At 39.0% G+C, this 19,880-nt stretch overlaps 1 protein-coding gene across 1 annotated transcript in view; it reads left to right on the top strand.

Moving 5' to 3' along the window:
- The window catches only part of Pgm2l1 (phosphoglucomutase 2 like 1), a 39,900-nt gene extending 20,807 nt beyond the window's left edge, over positions 1 to 19,093 (top strand). Inside the window, exons 5-14 of the mRNA XM_005357504.2 lie at positions 772 to 855; positions 4,676 to 4,869; positions 6,223 to 6,412; positions 6,670 to 6,767; positions 7,502 to 7,679; positions 8,199 to 8,292; positions 8,952 to 9,081; positions 9,290 to 9,479; positions 10,297 to 10,430; positions 12,676 to 19,093. Coding sequence (XP_005357561.1) covers positions 772 to 855; positions 4,676 to 4,869; positions 6,223 to 6,412; positions 6,670 to 6,767; positions 7,502 to 7,679; positions 8,199 to 8,292; positions 8,952 to 9,081; positions 9,290 to 9,479; positions 10,297 to 10,430; positions 12,676 to 12,778 — 1,395 coding nt within the window. The 3' untranslated portion in view covers positions 12,779 to 19,093. The remainder of the gene's footprint in view (positions 1 to 771; positions 856 to 4,675; positions 4,870 to 6,222; positions 6,413 to 6,669; positions 6,768 to 7,501; positions 7,680 to 8,198; positions 8,293 to 8,951; positions 9,082 to 9,289; positions 9,480 to 10,296; positions 10,431 to 12,675) is intronic.
- Positions 19,094 to 19,880: the final 787 nt, after the last annotated feature.

Raw genomic sequence — 19,880 nt, 5'->3', positions numbered from 1 at the left:
GCCCTTTAGTCACCATGACCCCAAATCAGAGATTGTCTTCCTTGACTAAGTCTGAGCTTGAATGGTTTCTGGAATTGTGTCAAGGAATTAGACTAGCGTGATCAGACCTGAAACATCTATGCACACCCTTCCCCTCCCCTCTCACCCCTACCTCCTGTGGTCGTGGAGAGCAGTCAGTATGACGGTGGAAGCATCTGAGGAAGAGAAACAGTAGTTACCATGGAGAGAAAGAGAAACACACAGCCGGGGAGAGAGAAGGCTGAGTTGTCACATGACATGGAGGCACAGAGTGTATGTGAGGATCTTCAAATTAAAAGTCAAAAGTCTTGTGTTAGACTTTTGAATCTTCTACCTAATCACCATGTGATGTCAGATAAGACTCAGTAAAATGTGATGGATAGTTGATAAATTTATTTCCATCTCCAACTATTTATGATTATATTTTCCGTTCATATCTCCATCCCAATAAAGTATCTGTCATATAGTATTTACTAAATATTATTGTATAACAAAAGAATAGGAAATTGTTACACCAATAAGCAAAATGAGATTGGTAAGGAAGACCATTCAAGGTGATAACTGGGTGGTTGTTGAGCTGCATGTATTAGAAATGGACCCTACCCATCAAACCTGGAGCTGATAAGACCTTAAATTATTGATACCTAAGTATCCTCCTGCATTATTTAACCAAGTAATGTTCATGTAAAATATATGAATATCTAGCAAGTAAAGTGGAAAAATGCTGCTCTGGTATATTTTTTATTTTTCCAGCCATATGCAGTGCAGGAGCTCAAAGCAGTTGCAGGTGTGATGATCACGGCATCTCACAACCGCAAAGAGGACAATGGATACAAGGTAAGCCTTGGACGCCTAATCTTTGCCTATTTTATAAGTTTCATTTTATTTGAATAATATGTGCTTGGTATGTTCTCAATACTGAGGAATAAAACTGGGCATTGGAAACAGATTGAGAATGTATACCTTCTGTGTGTTTATTGGTTCCCAGAGTATGCATGTTACAATGGTTTCTTCATTGGGGTTTTACTTCTGTTTTCTTTGATTTCTCCATCCTTTCCCAATATATCCCCTCTATAATTTCAGAAATCAAGTCATGTTGTGTATCAAGAATATGAAGAATGAATGGTAAGAGTCAGGGAAATAGTACCTTGACCTCACTGTCCCCTCCCTCTGATCTGCGCAGGCTTCTCAGTGGCCACAGGGTCCATTTTGCTGCATGAGCCCCTCTGACAAAATGACAATACAGTGGCAGAGGGGAACAGCAACTTGAGAGGTGCACACAGAAGATACATAGCCCAGTACTGAGCCGAGTTTCAGGCTTCTTGGAGATAGACCCATGTTCTTGCATTTTCTTCTTGTTTGAGAGGACTCTAGACACACTAAGTTCCATTTTAAGTAGGGGAAAGATTTATTAATATGGATTTAAGATTTGGGGTCTGGCCCATTCTTAGAGTCAGGGAAGAAGCATAATTAATTCAGTTTAGGGCATGTAAGTTCCAGGTACTGTGAGTTAACCAGGTAAGCAGATGTGCTTGCTGTGAGCTGTGGAGATCTGTAACTCAAGGAAGAAATATGGGCTGAAGTTACAGGTCTTAGGGGTACCATATCTACTAGAACATATAGGGTTATTTGGAAGTTCTTGACTTGGATGTACAGCCAAAAGATAAGGTAGAAGGAAAAGTCAAGAATGGATTCTAGGGAATATTAACTTTAAGGGAAATGAAAGGAAAGGAAAAAAGATACTAGAGATAGGAGAAAAGCTGGAAGAAATTAATGCCATTAAAGCCTAAAAGACTTAGAGAGTTGCAAGGGTTAGTAAGTGCAAAGCTTCAGATTTCTGTATCCAGACTCCTACTGTAATCTGTTGAGATGTCTGGGAGCCATTTCAGAACCAGTGTCTCTTTAACAGGGTTCTTAATTCCCCACAGCTGCCTCATATAGACTCCAAGTTAGTCCTCCCTTGATCTTCTCTTCTCTGTCAATTAGTGTTACCACACACCTAAACAGCAGTGAAAACCTGTTCTTGACGGCTTTCTTTCAGTCTGCTTCGACACTGACCTCTGCTTCTCAGAAGCTTTGTGATCTGGGGCAGGCTAATCTACTCCTTTGTGATTTTATTTTATCAACTGCAAACTGAAGATAATTGGAGAACCAATGTGATATAGAGTGAAAGTGAAGATCAAAAGTCATAATTCCTACCACAGTGTCTGACTCTGACATGTTCTCAGTAAATGTTAGCTGTTTTGATTCTCAGTATCAGCAGCTTCTCTGTATAATGTAGCCACCGATGGCTGCTAAACACTTAAAGTATGACGAGGCTGGACTAAGAAATGCAGAATAGTATATTTTAATACATTGGGTTATAGAATGTATATTAAAATTCATTTAATATTTTAATCTTTGTTTTATTTTCATCTATTTATTTTAAAATTTTAATTGTAAAAGGAACATATAATTCACCTTCTGAAGGGGGGTATTTCCAAAACAGGGTTTCTTTGTGGTGCCTTGGCTGTCCTGGAACTCGCTGTATAAACCAGGCTGGCTTTGAATTCACAGAGATTCGCCTGCCTCTGCTTCCTGAGTGCTGCTGTGATTAAAGACATATGTCACCACCGCCCAGCTACTCTTAATTTCTCTCTCTCTCTCTCTCTCTCTCTCTCTCTCTCTCTCTCTCTCTCTGTGGGGGGGAGGTGTGAGGTCAAAGACTAACTTTATATTCAGTTTCCTTCTTTTCATTTTCCTGTGGGAGAAGTTAAATTTTTATCATAAGATAAAATTTTAAAAGTAAAACTTCTGGTCCAAAGGGATATGCAAAGAGAGCGAGAGCAAAGTGTTGGGAGGGGATAGCACTTAGGAGCACTGCTGCTCTTCCAGAGGATCCTGATTTGTTTCTCAGGAACCACATGGTGAGTCACAACCATCTGTAACTCTGGTCCCAGGGACTCCAGCGCCCTCTTGTGGCCACTGTGGGTGACAGGCACACAGGTGGTAGGTGTACACAAATATCTCAATTACTGCTTCTGTTTTACTAGAGGTTATGGATTTGTTTAAATTGTTTATTTGATCTTGATTTAACTGTGGTGGTTCATATATGTCAAAAAATTCATCCATTTCTTTTAGTTATTCTAGTTTGGTGGAATACAGACTTTTAACGTATACCCTTATTCTCTGAATTTCCTCAGTGTCTGTTGTAATGTTACCTTTTCATCTCTATTTGGATTTCCTCTCTCCATCTTTTGGTTAATTTGGCCAAGAGTTTCTCAATCTCGTTGGTCTTTTTTTCTTCAAAGAACCAATTCTTTGTTTCATTGATGCTTTATACTGTTTTTGTTGTTGTTCTTATTTATTGATTTCAGCCTCAAATTTGATTATTTCTTCCCATCTACTCTTTGGGTGTTATTTCTTCTTGCTCTGGAGTACTTAGATTTGTCACTAAGTTGCTAATATGAAATCTCTCCAGTTCGTTTTGTTTCTGTTTTTTGTGTAGGCACTTAGTGCTATGAACTTGCCTCTTAGAACTGCCTTCATTGTGTCCCATAGGTTGGGTATGTTGTGTTTTCATTTTTATTCAGTTCTAAAATGTTTTAATTTTCTTCTTGATTTTTGTATTGACCCGATTTTGATTCTTTTGAGTTGATTTCTATGAATTTGTATATTTCCTGTTGTTTCTGTTGTTGATATAAGAATTTTTAAGATGAATAATTTGTCACATTGTGACAGAGTTTAATACATAGTATGCAGTCAGATGTCTTTCATTTAGAATGGAACAGCAGGGTTCCATGCCATATCTGTGATAGAATCAGCATAAATATTTTTTAAGCAATGTCCCTTCGAGCTTTAAAACTCTGTGAAGTCTTAGAATTACCTTTTTGATTGATTTTGTTTTGGGGTGTGTGATTATTCTTAGTGCCTTACTGATTAAACTACTAGAGAAATTGAAAACTACTTGAAATGGATTTAACATACTATTTTATTTTTTCTGATACATATTTTGATATTATGTAAACTCTAATCTACCATGGAGATGATTTATTTATTCTGTTTCATATAATACAATACTGAGTTTAATAGTGTAAGTTTTTGTGGATATTTCATTGTTTTTTAGTTTTTAAAGATCTATTTATATTTCAGGTGTGTGAATGTTTTGCCTACATGTATGTCTGTACACCACATGCATGCACTACTCTCAATGCAATGCTGCAAGAGGATGTCAGAGCCCTGAAAACTGAGACTGGAGTTACAGATGGTTCTGAGCCACCTTGTCAGAACCAAACTGGGTTCTCTGCTAGAGCAGCCAGTGCTCTTAACTGCTGAGCCATCTCTTCAGCCCCATTTCATCTTTTTTATATTATCTTTAGAAATAGTTATAAATCTAAAAATACAATTTTATACTAGCATATGCATGTATATATGTGATTATATTAATCCCTCATATTAGCTTGTTACTGCAGTTGATTCTAAGATAAGCTATAATACATGATTGTTTTATTGTAACAAGTCATTACCATCAGTGTACTTTAGTGTTAGTAAATTAGCCTAATACTGATAATTTTTTACTTAATTTGATATTCTTCACAAAGTCAGAGAGCTCTACAGTAGCTGAGAAAGAGCCTACAAGCATTTTAACTAATTATGACTGTATTTATGTATCACATAGGTGTATTGGGAAACTGGTGCTCAAATCACATCTCCTCATGATAAAGAAATTCTGAAATGTATAGAAGAGTGTGTGGAACCATGGAATGGTTCCTGGAATGATAATTTAGTGGACACCAGCCCTCTGAAAAAAGATCCTCTCCAGGACATCTGCAAGAGATACATGGAAGATCTGAAAAAGATCTGTTTTCACAGGTATCCAATGGGACTGTAGGATAACCTTAGAATAGCATATATCCAGGCCTGGTACAGAAATGTCCTAAATGAGCTTGGTATCAGAATCATTAAGTTAGTCTCTCTCTCTCCCCTCTCCCTCTCTCTCCCCTCTCTCCCTCTCTTCCCTCTAACATACTAGGAAATACTTAGGTCATATAGAAAGCATAAAAGAACCAACATGAGGGCCTGCCACTGGCCAAAGACTAGAAAGTCTTCAAAATGAAAAATCCACTTTTTTTTTTCTTGTGGTAGAGATTGAACTCTGGGCTTTATCCATGCTAGGCAGCACTCTACCACTGATCTGACTGCCCCAAATTCAACTATTAAATGCAGAAAGAAGAGTAGAATTAAAACATCACAATTTTGTGATCTCGATAATGAACCTTAGCAGCCATGCCCAAAGCTTATAATAGACAATAAATTGATAGGAACTTGCAGACGGGTGGATGAGGATGACAGGGCACTAATAAATATTAGCCGTGAAGTTGGCATGATGGACTTCCTATTGTGGCTGGGTACAAAATACACACCTTCTGTTCTTGCCAAGAGAATTGGAATTGAATCTCATGTTGCCCCTAGATTAAATGACCCATACATTGTAGAAACAGATCAGAGAAACGTACTAATATAAACAAGGACTGAGATGTAGCTCAGTAGAGAGCTTGTCTTGTGTGAGCAGAGCCTTCTTCCCTGAGTTGAATCCCAGTAACGCATAAACTGGACACAGTGGCATACACATGTAATCCCAGTGCTTGGGGCACAGAGGCAGGAGGATCAGAAGTTAGTGGTCACCCTCAGCTACATGGCGAGTTTGAAGCCAGCTGGAGACATTTATGAGATTTTGTCTCAAACTGAGAGAGGTGGGAAAGAGGAAAAGGAAAACAAAACAAAAAGGATGCGTAATGCCAAGACACATTCTCTGGGAGAAAACAAGCATTGGAAACATACAGAAAAAACATTTACAAAGTCATGACTTGAAAGGCATAGCAACCAGATGTTATTTTTTAGACACTTGGAGAAAATGTGAAGACAGATATTAGACAACATTAAAAGATTATTGTTCAGTTTTTTGGATGTGACAATGGGATTACGTTTGTGTTTTTAAATCCTAAAGTATTTTGTCCAAAATAATATGTTGAGAAGAAGTAAAGCCAGACTGACAGAATTGATAGATGTTGAAACAAAGTGCCAGGTATATATGGGTGTTGGGTGTTCTCTTTATATGTATTTTGAAACTTGTTATGAAGTAATTGTTATTTATTTTATAAATCTTATTTACTATAAGAAGTGGTTAGTAAATGACGAGTAAGGATATGTGTTTTTTCTTTACAGGGACTTAAATTCAAAGACCACCTTAAAGTTTGTGCATACCTCCTTTCATGGAGTTGGTCATGACTATGTGCAGTTGGCTTTTCAAGTATTTGGTTTTAAGCCTCCAATTCCGGTCCCAGAACAGAAAGATCCAGATCCAGAGTTCTCTACTGTTAAATGCCCAAACCCTGAAGAAGGAGAATCTGTGCTGGTATAGTTTTTAATATTTAAATTTTTCTTAGATTTTCACCCATTGTACTAGATGCCAGGGATGACTTACATGCTTCCCCTGTGCCCTGCAGCAAGCACCGTAAAGATGTGTTTGAAATCTCTGCAGAAAGTGGCCCTAGTTCTGTCTGTCCAGACTGCATGCTTTCTGAAATTCATATCACGGACAGTGCCTACATTACAAGCACATTGGATTTGGGTTCTTTAGTACAATCTAGCCTTTTTGGATTTCCTGTTTAGGAACTCTCCCTAAGACTGGCAGAGAAAGAAAATGCCCGGATAGTGCTAGCCACAGATCCTGATGCAGACCGGCTGGCAGTAGCGGAACTTCAGGAGAAGTAAGTAGTTTGAGCTTCAGCCCTAAATGGGATGTCCACATCACCTCCCAAGGATCAAGGATTATCGCAGAAGGAGGTGTGTAAAGATTCTGAGAGCCAGCTGTGTTTTCAGGATACAGCAGGTCAGCTGCGCATATGAACTCACAACACTGGTGGGGACAGACAGGAGGCTCGTGGAGTTCATGGGCTAGCCATCCTAGCTGAATTGATGAGCTCCAGGTTTGGTGAGAGACCCTGTCGCCAAAAGTAAGGTGGCAGCTAGAGAGATGACTTATTGATTAAGAGCACTTCTCTTTCTGAAGTCCTGGGTGTGGTCTCCAACACTCAGATCAGGTGGCTCACAGCTGCCTGTATTCCAGGTCCAGGGGATCCACCACCCTCTTCTGGCCTCCACAGGCATTACTTACATACACACATACAGGCACACAAGTGTGCACACATGCACATGAATTAAATTAAAACTATATTTAAAAATAAGGTGACGAGTAATAGAGGAAGTACTCAGTGTTCACTTCTGGCCTCCCTACATATGCAATACATGTGTACACACAAGTAGGTACACACGTGTATACAACACACCAAAAAGAAGGAATAAATGTTTTGTCATATAATAACTTTTAGGGTTTCCAAGACAAGGGGAGACAGGGTGGGGACACTGATTTAAAGGTCTGAGCTGGAGCGTTTTCTTGAGAAACTACCGAGGTCTTGACTTTGAAGTTTCATTCTTTCTACAGTGGTCACTGGAAAGTTTTCACAGGGAATGAGTTGGCAGCTTTGTTTGGGTGGTGGATGTTTGATTGCTGGAAGAAGAGCAAACCGGACGCTGATGTGAAGAATGTTTACATGCTGGCCACCACCGTCTCTTCTAAAATTCTAAAGGCGATTGCACTGAAAGAAGGATTCCACTTTGAGGTAGGAATGAAGTGGGCGTCGTTTGAAGTCTGCACGGCACTTCTCTAAACATTTCTACAAAGACTTCTGTTTACGCTTGCTTAAAATGTTTGGTAACCAGACACCTGAGCCGAAGTCATCTATTGTGTGAATTTCCGAGGGGACATGTTCTTCCAGACACTGCAACAGTGCTTCTTACTCCACGTAGGGAGTGTCTGGGGATGTCATGTGAGAACATAGAACATTTTAGACTGGGAAAAATCTGACTTATCAGTGACGTGTATATTCCTCATCACATAAACGTACTGTATTTGATGTAAGTCACTGTTTCTCTGCTGTTGGGTCATCAGTTGTGCCTGTGTGTGGTGGGTCGCTGTGGTAGTTTGTGACTATATATCCACCATTTTATAAACCTCTGTGGACCAAGGACCTGGACAGGAACTCACTGTTCAGGAGTTCTGTGCATTTAGAAATAAGCTCTTTAATGTGTGTTCACTTAATCAGAGTTGCTTAACTGGAGGGGCTTCCTCTATATTTCAGGAAACATTACCAGGCTTTAAGTGGATTGGAAGTAGGATAAAAGACCTCCTAGGACATGGGAAAGAAGTCCTTTTTGCATTTGAAGAGTCTATTGGTATGTAGTAAATACTAATAATCTTTTCTTTGGGTTGAAAACAGTTAAGAAATATGGTGATTCTATAGAGAGGAGACTTTTACCTCCCAGCTGTAACTTTGAGTTGTGGAAATGCAGAGCTGCCTGCCTAGCAGTCTGTGTCTTTCAAGTGAACAGTGGTTCATCAGATGAAAGACTCTCAAATCTGATTACAAAGAAGGACTTGTTAGAGGCTTTATGTAGGCTGCGATGTTATGGAAAATTTAAGCATGTGGTATGCTTACATGACATTGTTTAAAACCTTAAAGGCTTTGCTTCCCTAAGAAGGCTAAGTCAAATACATAGGTGCATTTTCCATCAGAGAAGAACTTAGAGGTCCCCAAGTACACTGTTACCAGACTCCTACAGAGTTAGATGTTTTATTATTGCCGTCACTATATTTTGTTGATAATGATAAGTTTTTTTGTTTGTTGTTTTTGTTTTGAGACAAAATGTTAGCTATTACATCCTAGCCTGGCCTTGAACTCCCAATTAAGCCCCTTGGGTGCTGAGGTGTAGTCATACATTACCACACCTGGCCTGATACTACGTTCGTCAGTGCTGGTCAGCAGGGAAATATAAGACTGTGGTAGTTGTAGCCGAAGTCTCCCCCTTTTCTAAAGACACCATGTAACCCTCAGGCTTTCTGTGTGGAACCTCCGTGTTGGATAAAGATGGGGTGAGTGCAGCTGTGGTTGTTGCTGAGATGGCCTCTTTCCTGGAAACCAGGAAGGTGACCCTGACAGAGCAGCTGGCCAAAGTTTATGAAAAGTAAGTTCTCGTGTGAATCTCGTGCCAGATAGTCCTTGCTTGCCTTTTTGTTTGTTTGTTTGATTTGGTCCTTTTCTGGGTTTGTTTTTGAGGACTAGTTAAAATTATCAGTATTATTTTCTATAAAATATCACATTGGTTTATCTTTAATATGTACATGTCCCAAAAGTTACCTCAAATCTGACTTCAGCTTTAAATCTTTGCACAGATACGGTTATCACATGTCCAAAACTTCATATTTCTTGTGTTATGACCCACCTACCATCAAAACTATATTTGAAAGGATTCGCAATTTTGAGTGTCCGGGGGAGTACCCAAAGTTCTGTGGGGCCTTTGCTATCTTGCATGTACGAGACATAACGACTGGATATGACAGCAGCCAGCCCAGTAAGAAGTCAGTAAGTACCTTTTCTCCTTTCTGTGGTAGGTTCATACCTCACCATTATTTAAGGCTTAAGGCAAGGGCCGATGGTGATAGGGCACTTACCTAGAATGTGTAAGACTTAAGACCTAAGGCAAGTCCTCCTTATGACTCTAGGTCCCATGGGTTTTGTGAGAGTGTCTTTGTTGACATCTACTTATGTTATCATTGCATGTGGTAGGTCCACTTCTCTATGCCTCTCAAAGCTCCTACTTGTGTGGTAGGTGCTCATTGGATACTTAGGTGTGATAAATTTTTATATTTGTTCTGTTGTTATGATAACTGTTAGCTTGTCTTCATTTATAATATTCAGATGTTGTACTATTTAAAAGATATTGTTTTAGTATTCTAATAATGTATTTAACATGTTTGTATCTTACCCAGTTTTAATATTTTTTATTCTTTGACGATTATATACATGGTTAATGTATTTTGATCTTACACATCCTCACTACCTCCCTCCAACTCCCTCTGGGAATCACCAACCTGTCTCCCTCATGATTTCATGTTCTCTTTTTAAATCTTACCAGTTTTCTAACATTCAGTTCTGTAATGATAAGTATGTTTATATTAGTGCACAACAGATTCCCAGAATGTTTTAGCCTTGATAAATTGAAACTGAACTCTGTACTCATTAAACAACTTTCCACCTCCATCTCCCAACTCTTGGCAACCACAAATATACTTTGTTTCTATGAATTAGACTACCTTAGATGCTTCATGTAAGTGCAATGTATGTAGTTTATAGTTCTTGAAAATATAGATCCGGGTATAAACTGTTGCATTTTGCATAGGTACTGCCCGTAAGTAAAAACAGCCAAATGATCACGTTTACTTTTCAAAATGGCTGTGTTGCCACTCTTCGAACAAGTGGGACAGAACCAAAGATAAAGTATTACGCGGAGATGTGTGCATCACCTGGCCAGAGGTAAGAACTGATTCTTTTAGATATATATGTAAAGACTTTATTGGTATATAACTTATATACCATAAAATTCACACATATCAATGTAAAACTGAGTAGTTTGTAGTACATCCAGAGCTGTGTAACCATCACTACAGTCAACTTCAGAACATTTTTATAACTCCAAAAGGAAGCCTCTGTGAGCTCCAGGAAGCCCTTCACAGCCCAATCTACTGTCCTTTTCCATAGATTTACTTACAGTAGACATGGGTTATACTTTTTCTTGTTTTCAACACTTGAAAAAAAAAAAAGAGGGGACTGGAGAGATGGCTCAGAAGTTAAGAGCACTGCCTGCTCTTCCAGAGGTCCTGACTTCAGTTCCCAGCAAACACATGGTGGCTCACAACCATCTGTAATGAGACCTGGTGCCCTCTTCTGGCCTGCAGGCAGAATATAGGCAGAACACTGTATATATAATAATATTAAAAAAAAAAAAAGGAAGCATTTATTTGGGTCATGCTTTTTGAGGGTTCAGCTCCTGGTTACTGGATCTATTTCTTTGGATGTAAGGCAAGGATGAGCATGATGTGGAGGAGGAAGGGATCAGGTAAAACCTTCAAAAGCACAGCCCAGGGATCGATTTCCTTCAGGTTTTTTCTACCCCACATAGCACCAATATCTGAAGACAAAGATTTATAATACTGTAATACCTGAGTCTATGAGGCACATTTCAGATTCAACATATAACAGGATATTTTATATAAATAAATACAGAATGTGGTCCTTAGTGGCTGAAATCATCCTTAACTCCCAAATATTCCTTTGTATGAATATATACCATGTTCTTAAATCCACTCATCCATGGACATTCAAACTATTTACATCTTTTAAGCTGTCACAAGTGAGCATTTTTGAATGAGTTTGTGTGGCATGCACTTTCATTTTTCTTGGATATATATGAAGGAATAGGATTGCTGGGTCCTAAGGTAGCCCTAAGGTATCTTTTACCTCTTGAGAGACTGCCAGTCTCTTTCCAAAAAAAAAAAAAAGAAAGAAAGAAAGAAAATTTTATCATTGGGAACTGAATTTCAAAATTGTAGTGATTTCCTTTTGTTCTTGGAAAGACAAAGATTTAGTATAAAGCAACGATCAATAGTTCCTCTGTATATTACCAAATACTTGTTTTCTGTATCTGTCATGGTTTTGCATAATCTGCCCAATTCATTTTCTGAAGATATGAGTTGTCAATAAACACATCAAACGTTATTTTAAAGTAATAAAAGTATTCCTTTTGATTATGTCATTCATTGACCAGTGGATTTGGGGGAAGGAGATTTTATTTTTTCATTGTCTTCAGACCATGCTCTTGTACGAAAATTGCATTTCCACTGGAGAAGAAAAAGTCCTCTATGTTCAGAGAAAAGTTTATAGCTACCCAGATAAGGTGATTTTAGGTTAAAATGAGTATTATTAAAGTACTAGCTTGTCAGTGACTGGGAAAGCAATCACTGGAAGCTTCTCTAGAAACATTTTGAGCTGGAGCAGTGCTCCCAAGACGACTCAGAGGGAATTGCTTGTAAGTGTATAGTTTTTGTTTTTGGTTTGGTTTGGGTTTTTGAGACAGGTTTACTCTGTGTAACAGCCCTGGCTGACCTGGAATTCACTTTCTAGACCAGGCTGGCCTTGAACTCACAGAGATCCCCCTGCCTCTGCCTCCAGAGTGGGACTAAAGGTGTGCACCTCCACCGCCCAGCAAGTGTATAGTTATTTTTTAATAAAGGTTTTATTATTTTTTCTACTTTTGTTTGAGACAATCTCTCTCTGAGACAGTTCCAGGATGGCTTCAGACTCACAGAGATAACACGTCTGTCTCCCCAGTGTGTGCTGGGACTGCTTTCTGCTACCTGAAAGACGGGTAGTGTTGTCCCTGTCACCTGTATTGAATATCCTTCAGTACCCCAGGAAGCCATTCTGTAATAATACTTGGCATTAGCATTTGGAGCTATTCGATTGCCTAGTCTAGGAGAATTAATTTATCATAATTAACTCATACTTTATCGTGGGTCAGAAGATACCTAGTTCATGATTATTGTTTTGCATATGAATTCTTTGACAGAGTCTTGTTTTATTTTAACTGGGTGAATTTTGTTTTTGCTTGCCAATTATTTAACTATTCCATTTGATATATGCCTTCCCTAAAAGTGAAAATAAATAAATGTTAAGGCTATGAAAATAAGAATTTTAAAGTTCTTTTGTCTTTTTCCCCCAGTGACACCGCCTTACTGGAAGAAGAATTAAAGAAACTCATTGACGCTCTGATAGAGAATTTTCTTGAGCCCAGTAAGAACGGCCTGATCTGGCGTTCTGTATAGGGCACTGCAGAACATTACCACTTTGCACTGACATGGAACGAAGCACTCTGGACAGTGAACCTTGTGTTGGAATTCTCTCATCTGCCAAGCTATCTTTCCCCTTCTCTTTCCTTTGTTCAGCTAAATAGATGATATACATTTGAAATGAAAATGTTTTCATAATCTTAAATGACAGTCATTACGTTGAACGTGTTCAGTGGCCCTCCATTCCTTCTGTGTCACAAACAGTACAAAAGTGAGTTTGCTTATTAAACTGTGGTTAAGCTTAATTACATGATGTAATTGTGTATAGCATGGTTTAAAAGAAACATTATATAATATAGGGTTAGTTAAGGAAATTATTTCTTAAAGGTGTGTATGTTGCCTGGGGTGTTCCACACCCATTGTGGAAAAGTATCATTGTCATGATGTAGGTATTGATTTTCAAGTTAGAAACCCAGGTTGGTGGCACATTCCTGTAATTACAGCCCTCAGGAGGCTGAGGCAGGAGGATCATTAATTAGTTTATGGCCAGCCTGGGTTGCACAAAAAAATTCTGTCTCAAAAAAAAAAAAAGTTTGTAGGTTTTTTTTTTTTTTTTTTTTTTTTTTAGGTTTTGTGACCTAGGACAGATGTCACAGTCTGTGGTTTTGCACCTCTGTCTCAGGTGCCCTTGCTATGGTGTATATTTACTGTATGTATTTAAGACTGATGTTTACTGAACATAAAACAATAGTGGCAACTCTCCCAGTGGCTTTGTTCTTGTCTAATTTCTCAGTACATTCTCAGGGTGCGGTGTGAACGAAACAGTGTTCCGGCATTGGATATAATTTCATCAGTCCATTTTCTGATGGTTAAGGGAAATCTTCCCAACTGCATAGGTGCTTCCTATATAGAAAACAGGTTTGTTGGCTCTAAAAATGGTTGTAGAAAAAAAGATCTTAATAAAATCTGGCTTAATGTAACTATAGTTGAGTCTTCGTGCAAGGATTCAGTTATCATAGCCTGTAAGTGAAAAAAAAACCTACTGTGGAATGAATGTGGCATTTGACAGTCTTATTGAATTACATTTTTATGAGTAGATGTATTCTTTTATCTGAAAAGTGATGCTAATCTTACCAAGAAATGGAACATCAGATATAGGTATTTTCTGCCACCTTGATTCAACACCCAGTCTCATTTGATCTCAGAAGCTGAACAAGGCTAAGCATGGTTGGTGCTTGGGTGGGAAATTTGGGTATTATGAAATATGAAAGTGCTGTTTAAGACCAATGTGAATTTATTTTAGTGTGTTGCTGGCTTTGGACTTTCAGATAATATAAATATTCTTCTTTTTCCGTGTGAAAACAGTTTTCAGGAAAGTCATTTGTGGTTGATTCTCTAGCACTCTGAAAAGCACTAATAGAGAAATATTGTCTAAGCTTTCCGAATTGTGTATCTCCCTACATAGTTTACAGAATACATGCTATAGTTAGGATAACAGTAACAAGGCCTTGGGGTGTAATCGCTTAAACCAAGTTTCCTATACGGTACAGCACTGATACTAATTTATTTCCTAAAAATAGTAATATATTGCCTAAACAGATTAGAAAGTTAATTAAATCACGGTTTGGGTTTTTTACAGACTTGAGCTAATTTTGGTTGAGCTTGTGTAATCCAAACACAGTTTTTAAAGTATGTTGCCACTATTGTTAATTTGTTCCTTCCTTGCTGTTAGAGCTGGGTCCTATATGACTGTAGATAATAGCTATTAGTGTACAGTGCCATTTTCTGTATGGGTTTATTTTAAAGGCTTTGCCTTAGAGAAGAAGTATATGGAATGTTTTGTTTTATTCTTAAGATGTATAAAACATTTTTGTTTATTGGCTGATAGGAGTATAAGTGTAACTTAGGAAATGGCATGTATTTACAAAGCTGTACATATGGAAAATATGCACATTAATTTCAATGTCTGTGTTCCAGTGATCCAAGAACAAAATGAAACTAAAGTGATGTGATAGCTATTTATTATCACAAAATCCATGTCATGATTGTCATCCACTTACGAAGAGAACATTTTTGTTTGAATGCTGTAGCATATACAAGATATGTCATCTTAAAGTGAAGTTACTGACATTTGAGCTCTTACCTTGAAGGGCTAAATTCCAGTTATGTGTACAGGTTCCCAAAGTGTATAAGTTGAAGAAACTATTTGATTTTGTTCAAATTCTTGACTGTGTCTGAACATGTTTACTTAAACTTGGCATAGTGGGTGCATAGGTCCCTGACAGGAAAGAGATGTCAGCCAATGAGTCTCAGCTTCGGCACTACATTTGTTCATTTCTTTTCTTTTTTCAACAGTAGTATGACAATGAATGCATTTTCTTTGAGTGAATAAATCAGAACAGGTGTTTTCTGGAGCATTAGGAAGAAGAATTAGGCTGGGACAGAGCCCAGTGGTAAAGCACTTTTCTAGCATGCAGATAAAGCAAAGATAGCTGTTATGTTTGCGGGGGGTGGGGGTGGGGGACACGTGGGAGAAGGTTGTCATTGATGGGCAAAAATCAAAGAGTAAAGTGGAAATATCAGTAGAGACTGACAAATAATATATAAAAGCTAGCAATGGCAGCATGAGAAATGCTTCTTGTGAACCATAATCCAAGTGCTATTAACAGTGGGGTGAACTGTATGTGAGGCCGTTCACTTGTGTTTGTGAGCAGACGGCAAGTCTACCATTTTCCTTCAGTCATTACCACTGAAGAGAAGCCCCGTTCTAGGAGGAGAGGGAAAAGCTCTCTTATTATGGATCCCATTCCTCCTGGGATATTCTTTCAAAATCACACGAGAACGAGAGACGAGAAAGAACAAAACTAAAAGAAATAAAACTAAGGATTGTAAAATATCACCTCTAAGAAAAAGTTCAAGGACTGAAAGTTGTTGAGTTCATTAACTAAATCATAAGTTATTCATTGGGGTTTTACTGAAGGAATGAATCAAAGTAAAGAACACTAATGGCATCCTGTCGATCCTTAGTGAAGACACCACAAGGAATAAGGACGTAAAATGAATAGGAAAGACTTGTTATAAAAACAAGAAAAGAAGACATGGTGGGTAGAAGGGGACTAGTTGAAAAGGGAAGTCAGCAGGAGTAGGAGGGGGTTAAGAGAAGGGTGATGGGGTGACAGTGATCGAAATGCATTTTATACACATATGTAATTGTCAGAAAATTAATAGACAATGTGAAATGTTTAAGAGGGGAGGGGTGATATTGAAACCTTAAAGATTCCTTCATATACACTTTTAAAAATCAGGTTGGAACAAGACTTCTGTATAGAGCACTAACGGTGAGTTGTGTTCACCCCCTATCTAGAGTTTGGCTCGCAAATTCCTTGTGTATAGTTTGAATGGCAGGTGCATGAGCACAATAATGGGTGTTCTTTTTAATTTGTAAACTGTATGAGATTTGAAGACACTCGTGTTCATCTAGGAGAACGCATGGCTTTATAAGATATTTGAGATCTATTGCAAATAAAAAAGTATCAGTATTTGGCTATAGAAACTTAAGACAGATTCCAAGAGAATAGATACTTTGTGATGTCTGCATACAACAAGTAGACCCCCCCCCCATTTCTTCATCAAGATGCTTCTGGAATTGACTCAACAAAAACATTAAGTGGAAGTCTCCTTGAGAAGTTCAACAAATGCTGCTACTACTTCTATTTCCAGACTTTTCCACTGGTGTTTTCAAAGCTTGAAAAATACAAATTCCAGTTGGATACATTTGATTTCACACCTTTCTTGCTCTACCTCCCTCTCCCCACGACACCCTCTACCTTCTGTTACTGTGAAACACTACTGCCCTGTTACCTCACTGGTCAGAGCATTAACTGTGTTCATTCGGATGCTTTAAACTTGGTCGTGACTGTTTACAGATGATTGTTTTACTGTTGTCAGAATATTTGAGACGTACTGTATGATGTAACTTTAATGTCTTTTAGTGCCCGTTTCTGCTTGCCATAGATGGTGTTGCTGTGGCCTTTTACAATGCATTTATTTTCTGAATTTGTTCTTGAAACTGACGAGGAAACAGTTATATTGTCCAAATCGGTCGGTTGGTCTAGCATTTTATTTGGGATGGGGGCAGGTCCCTGGCTTTGAGCAGTCAGAGCACAAAAGTCGAGGAGATCATTTTTCACATCTGTCCAAAGCATTTTATCCTAAACTGAAAGAAGTCTGAAGAGAGAGCTGGGTGTCTAATCCCAGCCCTGGAGAGACTAAGGCAGGAGAATTGCTGTGAGTTCAAAGTCAGCTTAGATTGCATGGAGAGCTCCAGACCAAACATAAAGCAAAATAAAAGATGGCGCACACCTTCAATCCCAGCACTCAGGAGGCAGAGGCAGGCAGATCTCTGTGAGGCCGAGGACAGCCTGGTCTACAGAGTGACAGCCAGAACTGTTTCACAGAGAAACCTGTCTCAAAACCAAACAAAAGACAAAAAAAAGCCTAAAATAGAAGAGAATGGTACATTGCCTGACTCGTCACAACGCGCTGGTTTAGAACCAGTCAGAAACAAAGCAGAATCAGTGTTTATTTTTTTTCAGTGTTCGTTGGATTAGTACACCCAACAAGTCATCTCCCCTCTGCTAATTGAGAGCTATCTATACTTTAAAAAGAAATCTTATAAAAAAAAAAAAAGAGGCCAAGAGGGCAAAGTAACCAGAGTTTGCTTCCTAAATTTTCCATCAGTAGAACCCTAAATCAGAGGAGTGTGAAAAGGATGGGTAATGGAGCCCTGTGAGAAAAACCCAGAGAAGCCCATCACTGACATGCGAGTCCCTGTCTGGCTCTGAGTCACCAGGGGATTCTGAATTCTCTGCAGTAAAGTATAATATAAAGATGAACTTCATGCGGGGCTGGGGATGTAGCTCAGCACTGGAGGGCTTTCCTGACATGCCAAAGGGTCCTAGATAGCAATATTCCCAGCACCACACAAAAAAATACCAGAAAGAAACAAATTTGTCATGTGTTCCTCAGTTCCCAGCCCCATCTCCCAACCTGCAATTGCTGTTTTTTTTTTCCTGGAAGGACACATAATCTTATTTTAATTTAATAGATCCTAGGATATTCTCTGCTCCCTAACCTATACTTCCAAAGTAGTAATGCCAGGTTAATTACCTGCAACGGCTATGTTACTTTGAGCCGTATAAGATTGTCTGAGGTATTAGCCATTTATTCTGTTTAATTCACTGACTCTCCTTGACACACCAGTCAGCTGCCTGAGAGCAAAGATCATGATTTATTGTTTTTAATATCTACTCTGCTTAATTCGGTATCTCCTGTTTTGCAGTATTTAACTGGTGATAATAGTAATTAAGAGGTTTTGTTTTAAAGTAAAATTTAAAAGGTAACAAAAACAGTAGTTTTCCAGTTAAGTTTTAAAGATACACATTATTACTGAACTGGGCAGTAAGCGAGGTTTAGTAAGCATGCACACCCTTAAGACACTGGATGTCTTATTAGCGTCTGTGTTGTTCCAAAAGCAACTTTGGAAGAAAAGGGTTTATTTCATCTCAGAGCTTAGACGTCCAACAGTGAGGGAAGTCAGGGCAAGAGCCTGGCTGGAGCTGAAGCAGAGACCGTGGAGGATTCCTGCTTACTGGCTTGTTCCCAGTGGCTTTCCTGCTTTCTGATAGCGTCCAGGACCACCAGCCCAGTCTGGGACATCAGGCCAGTCGGTGGAGGCATTTTCTCAATCGAGGTCCCCTCTTCTGAAAGGACTAGCTTGTGTCAAGTTGACATAAACCTATGCAGCACTCTCAGTTTCTTTGGGGAGTGCAAAGCATTTTTCCTCATGAAAACCATAACATATTTTCTCACAAAACAAGGGTTTGGCCAAGATGGCTACGAATGTATCTTACATGGGTCGAGCATCACTTATCTGTATGCCATTTTTTGAACTCATAACCCCACCTTATAAGTGAGTCATCTGATTTGATACTTGACGCATTTTGTCCAATATTAGGATTCATCGTGTGTGTTATTGGAGTCACTCAGGCAAAAATAAGTGGGGGGGGGGGGGTGGAGATATCTATATATGGCGAGTCCTTGTTGTAGGCTACAGTAAGCTCTTGGTATACATTGAATGTGACAGATAAAACAATCAAGAATGGATTAATTTTCTAATAGCTCCGAATCGTGCCCTTGTTTTAAAAGCTTCTGTCAATATCCCATCTTCCCCTGTGAAAATAACAGTATAATGTGAGCCTGTGAGAATTTGCACTTTGTGTATTGGTGTGTGGATTCCTGTGGTTTTAATCAAATGAGATATCCTCAATAATAAACAGGTCTCCATAGGCATGAGTGTCTATGTGATTTTTTATTGTCTCAGATACTGTGTATTTGATAAAGTTTGCTGTCCAAACTGATGTTCCTAAAATGTGGGCATAATTTATCCTAGAGTCTGCTTGCACACTAAATATTTTGATTCAGCACTCGGATTATTTCTCAATTGACTCATCTGGAAGTCCCAGAGGTTGAGAACTCATATTAAAATAATAGCCTGAGGCTGCAGGGGAAACTGGGGCACGGGTGCAGAGGGAGGAGATGAAGTTCAACTAAGTGGAGGAGATTTTCCAGTTGTCCTCTCTTCCCATGCGTGAATGCTTCCCACTGGTGAACAAAGGGCTTTGAATCTGGGGATAGCAGCCCAAATTGAGTCCTAGCATTTTTCTGTACAGTTAGGGAAGCCTCTGGACAACTCGGGGACCTGGTAATGGGACCAAGGCATCTTACTCTGCTGCTTCCTCCCTGTTTTGGTTCGAATGTGAAATGTCCCCCCATGGACTCGTGTGTTTAAACACTTGGCCCCCACCTGATGGCTCTGTGAGAGGCTGTGGAGCCCTTTTGAGGTAGACAGCCTTCACTGAAGAGCTGGCCACTTCAGTTCCACCCACATCTTGACTGCCAGTGGCCATCATGCCACCATGTCTTCCCCACTGTGATGGAGTATATTCCTTGGAGCTGTAACCCATCAAAAGCCCTTCCTTTAATTGCTTTTGTCAGGGCACTTTATTACAACAGGAAAGTAATTAATATACTCCACCAGGATCGGAGAATAGCTATTCAAAGTTTGCTCAATGAATCG

This window comes from Microtus ochrogaster, chromosome 22, assembly GCF_000317375.1.
Source record: "Microtus ochrogaster isolate Prairie Vole_2 chromosome 22, MicOch1.0, whole genome shotgun sequence".
Taxonomy (NCBI): domain Eukaryota; kingdom Metazoa; phylum Chordata; class Mammalia; order Rodentia; family Cricetidae; genus Microtus; species Microtus ochrogaster.
This window is presented reverse-complemented; position numbering and strand designations above follow the sequence as displayed.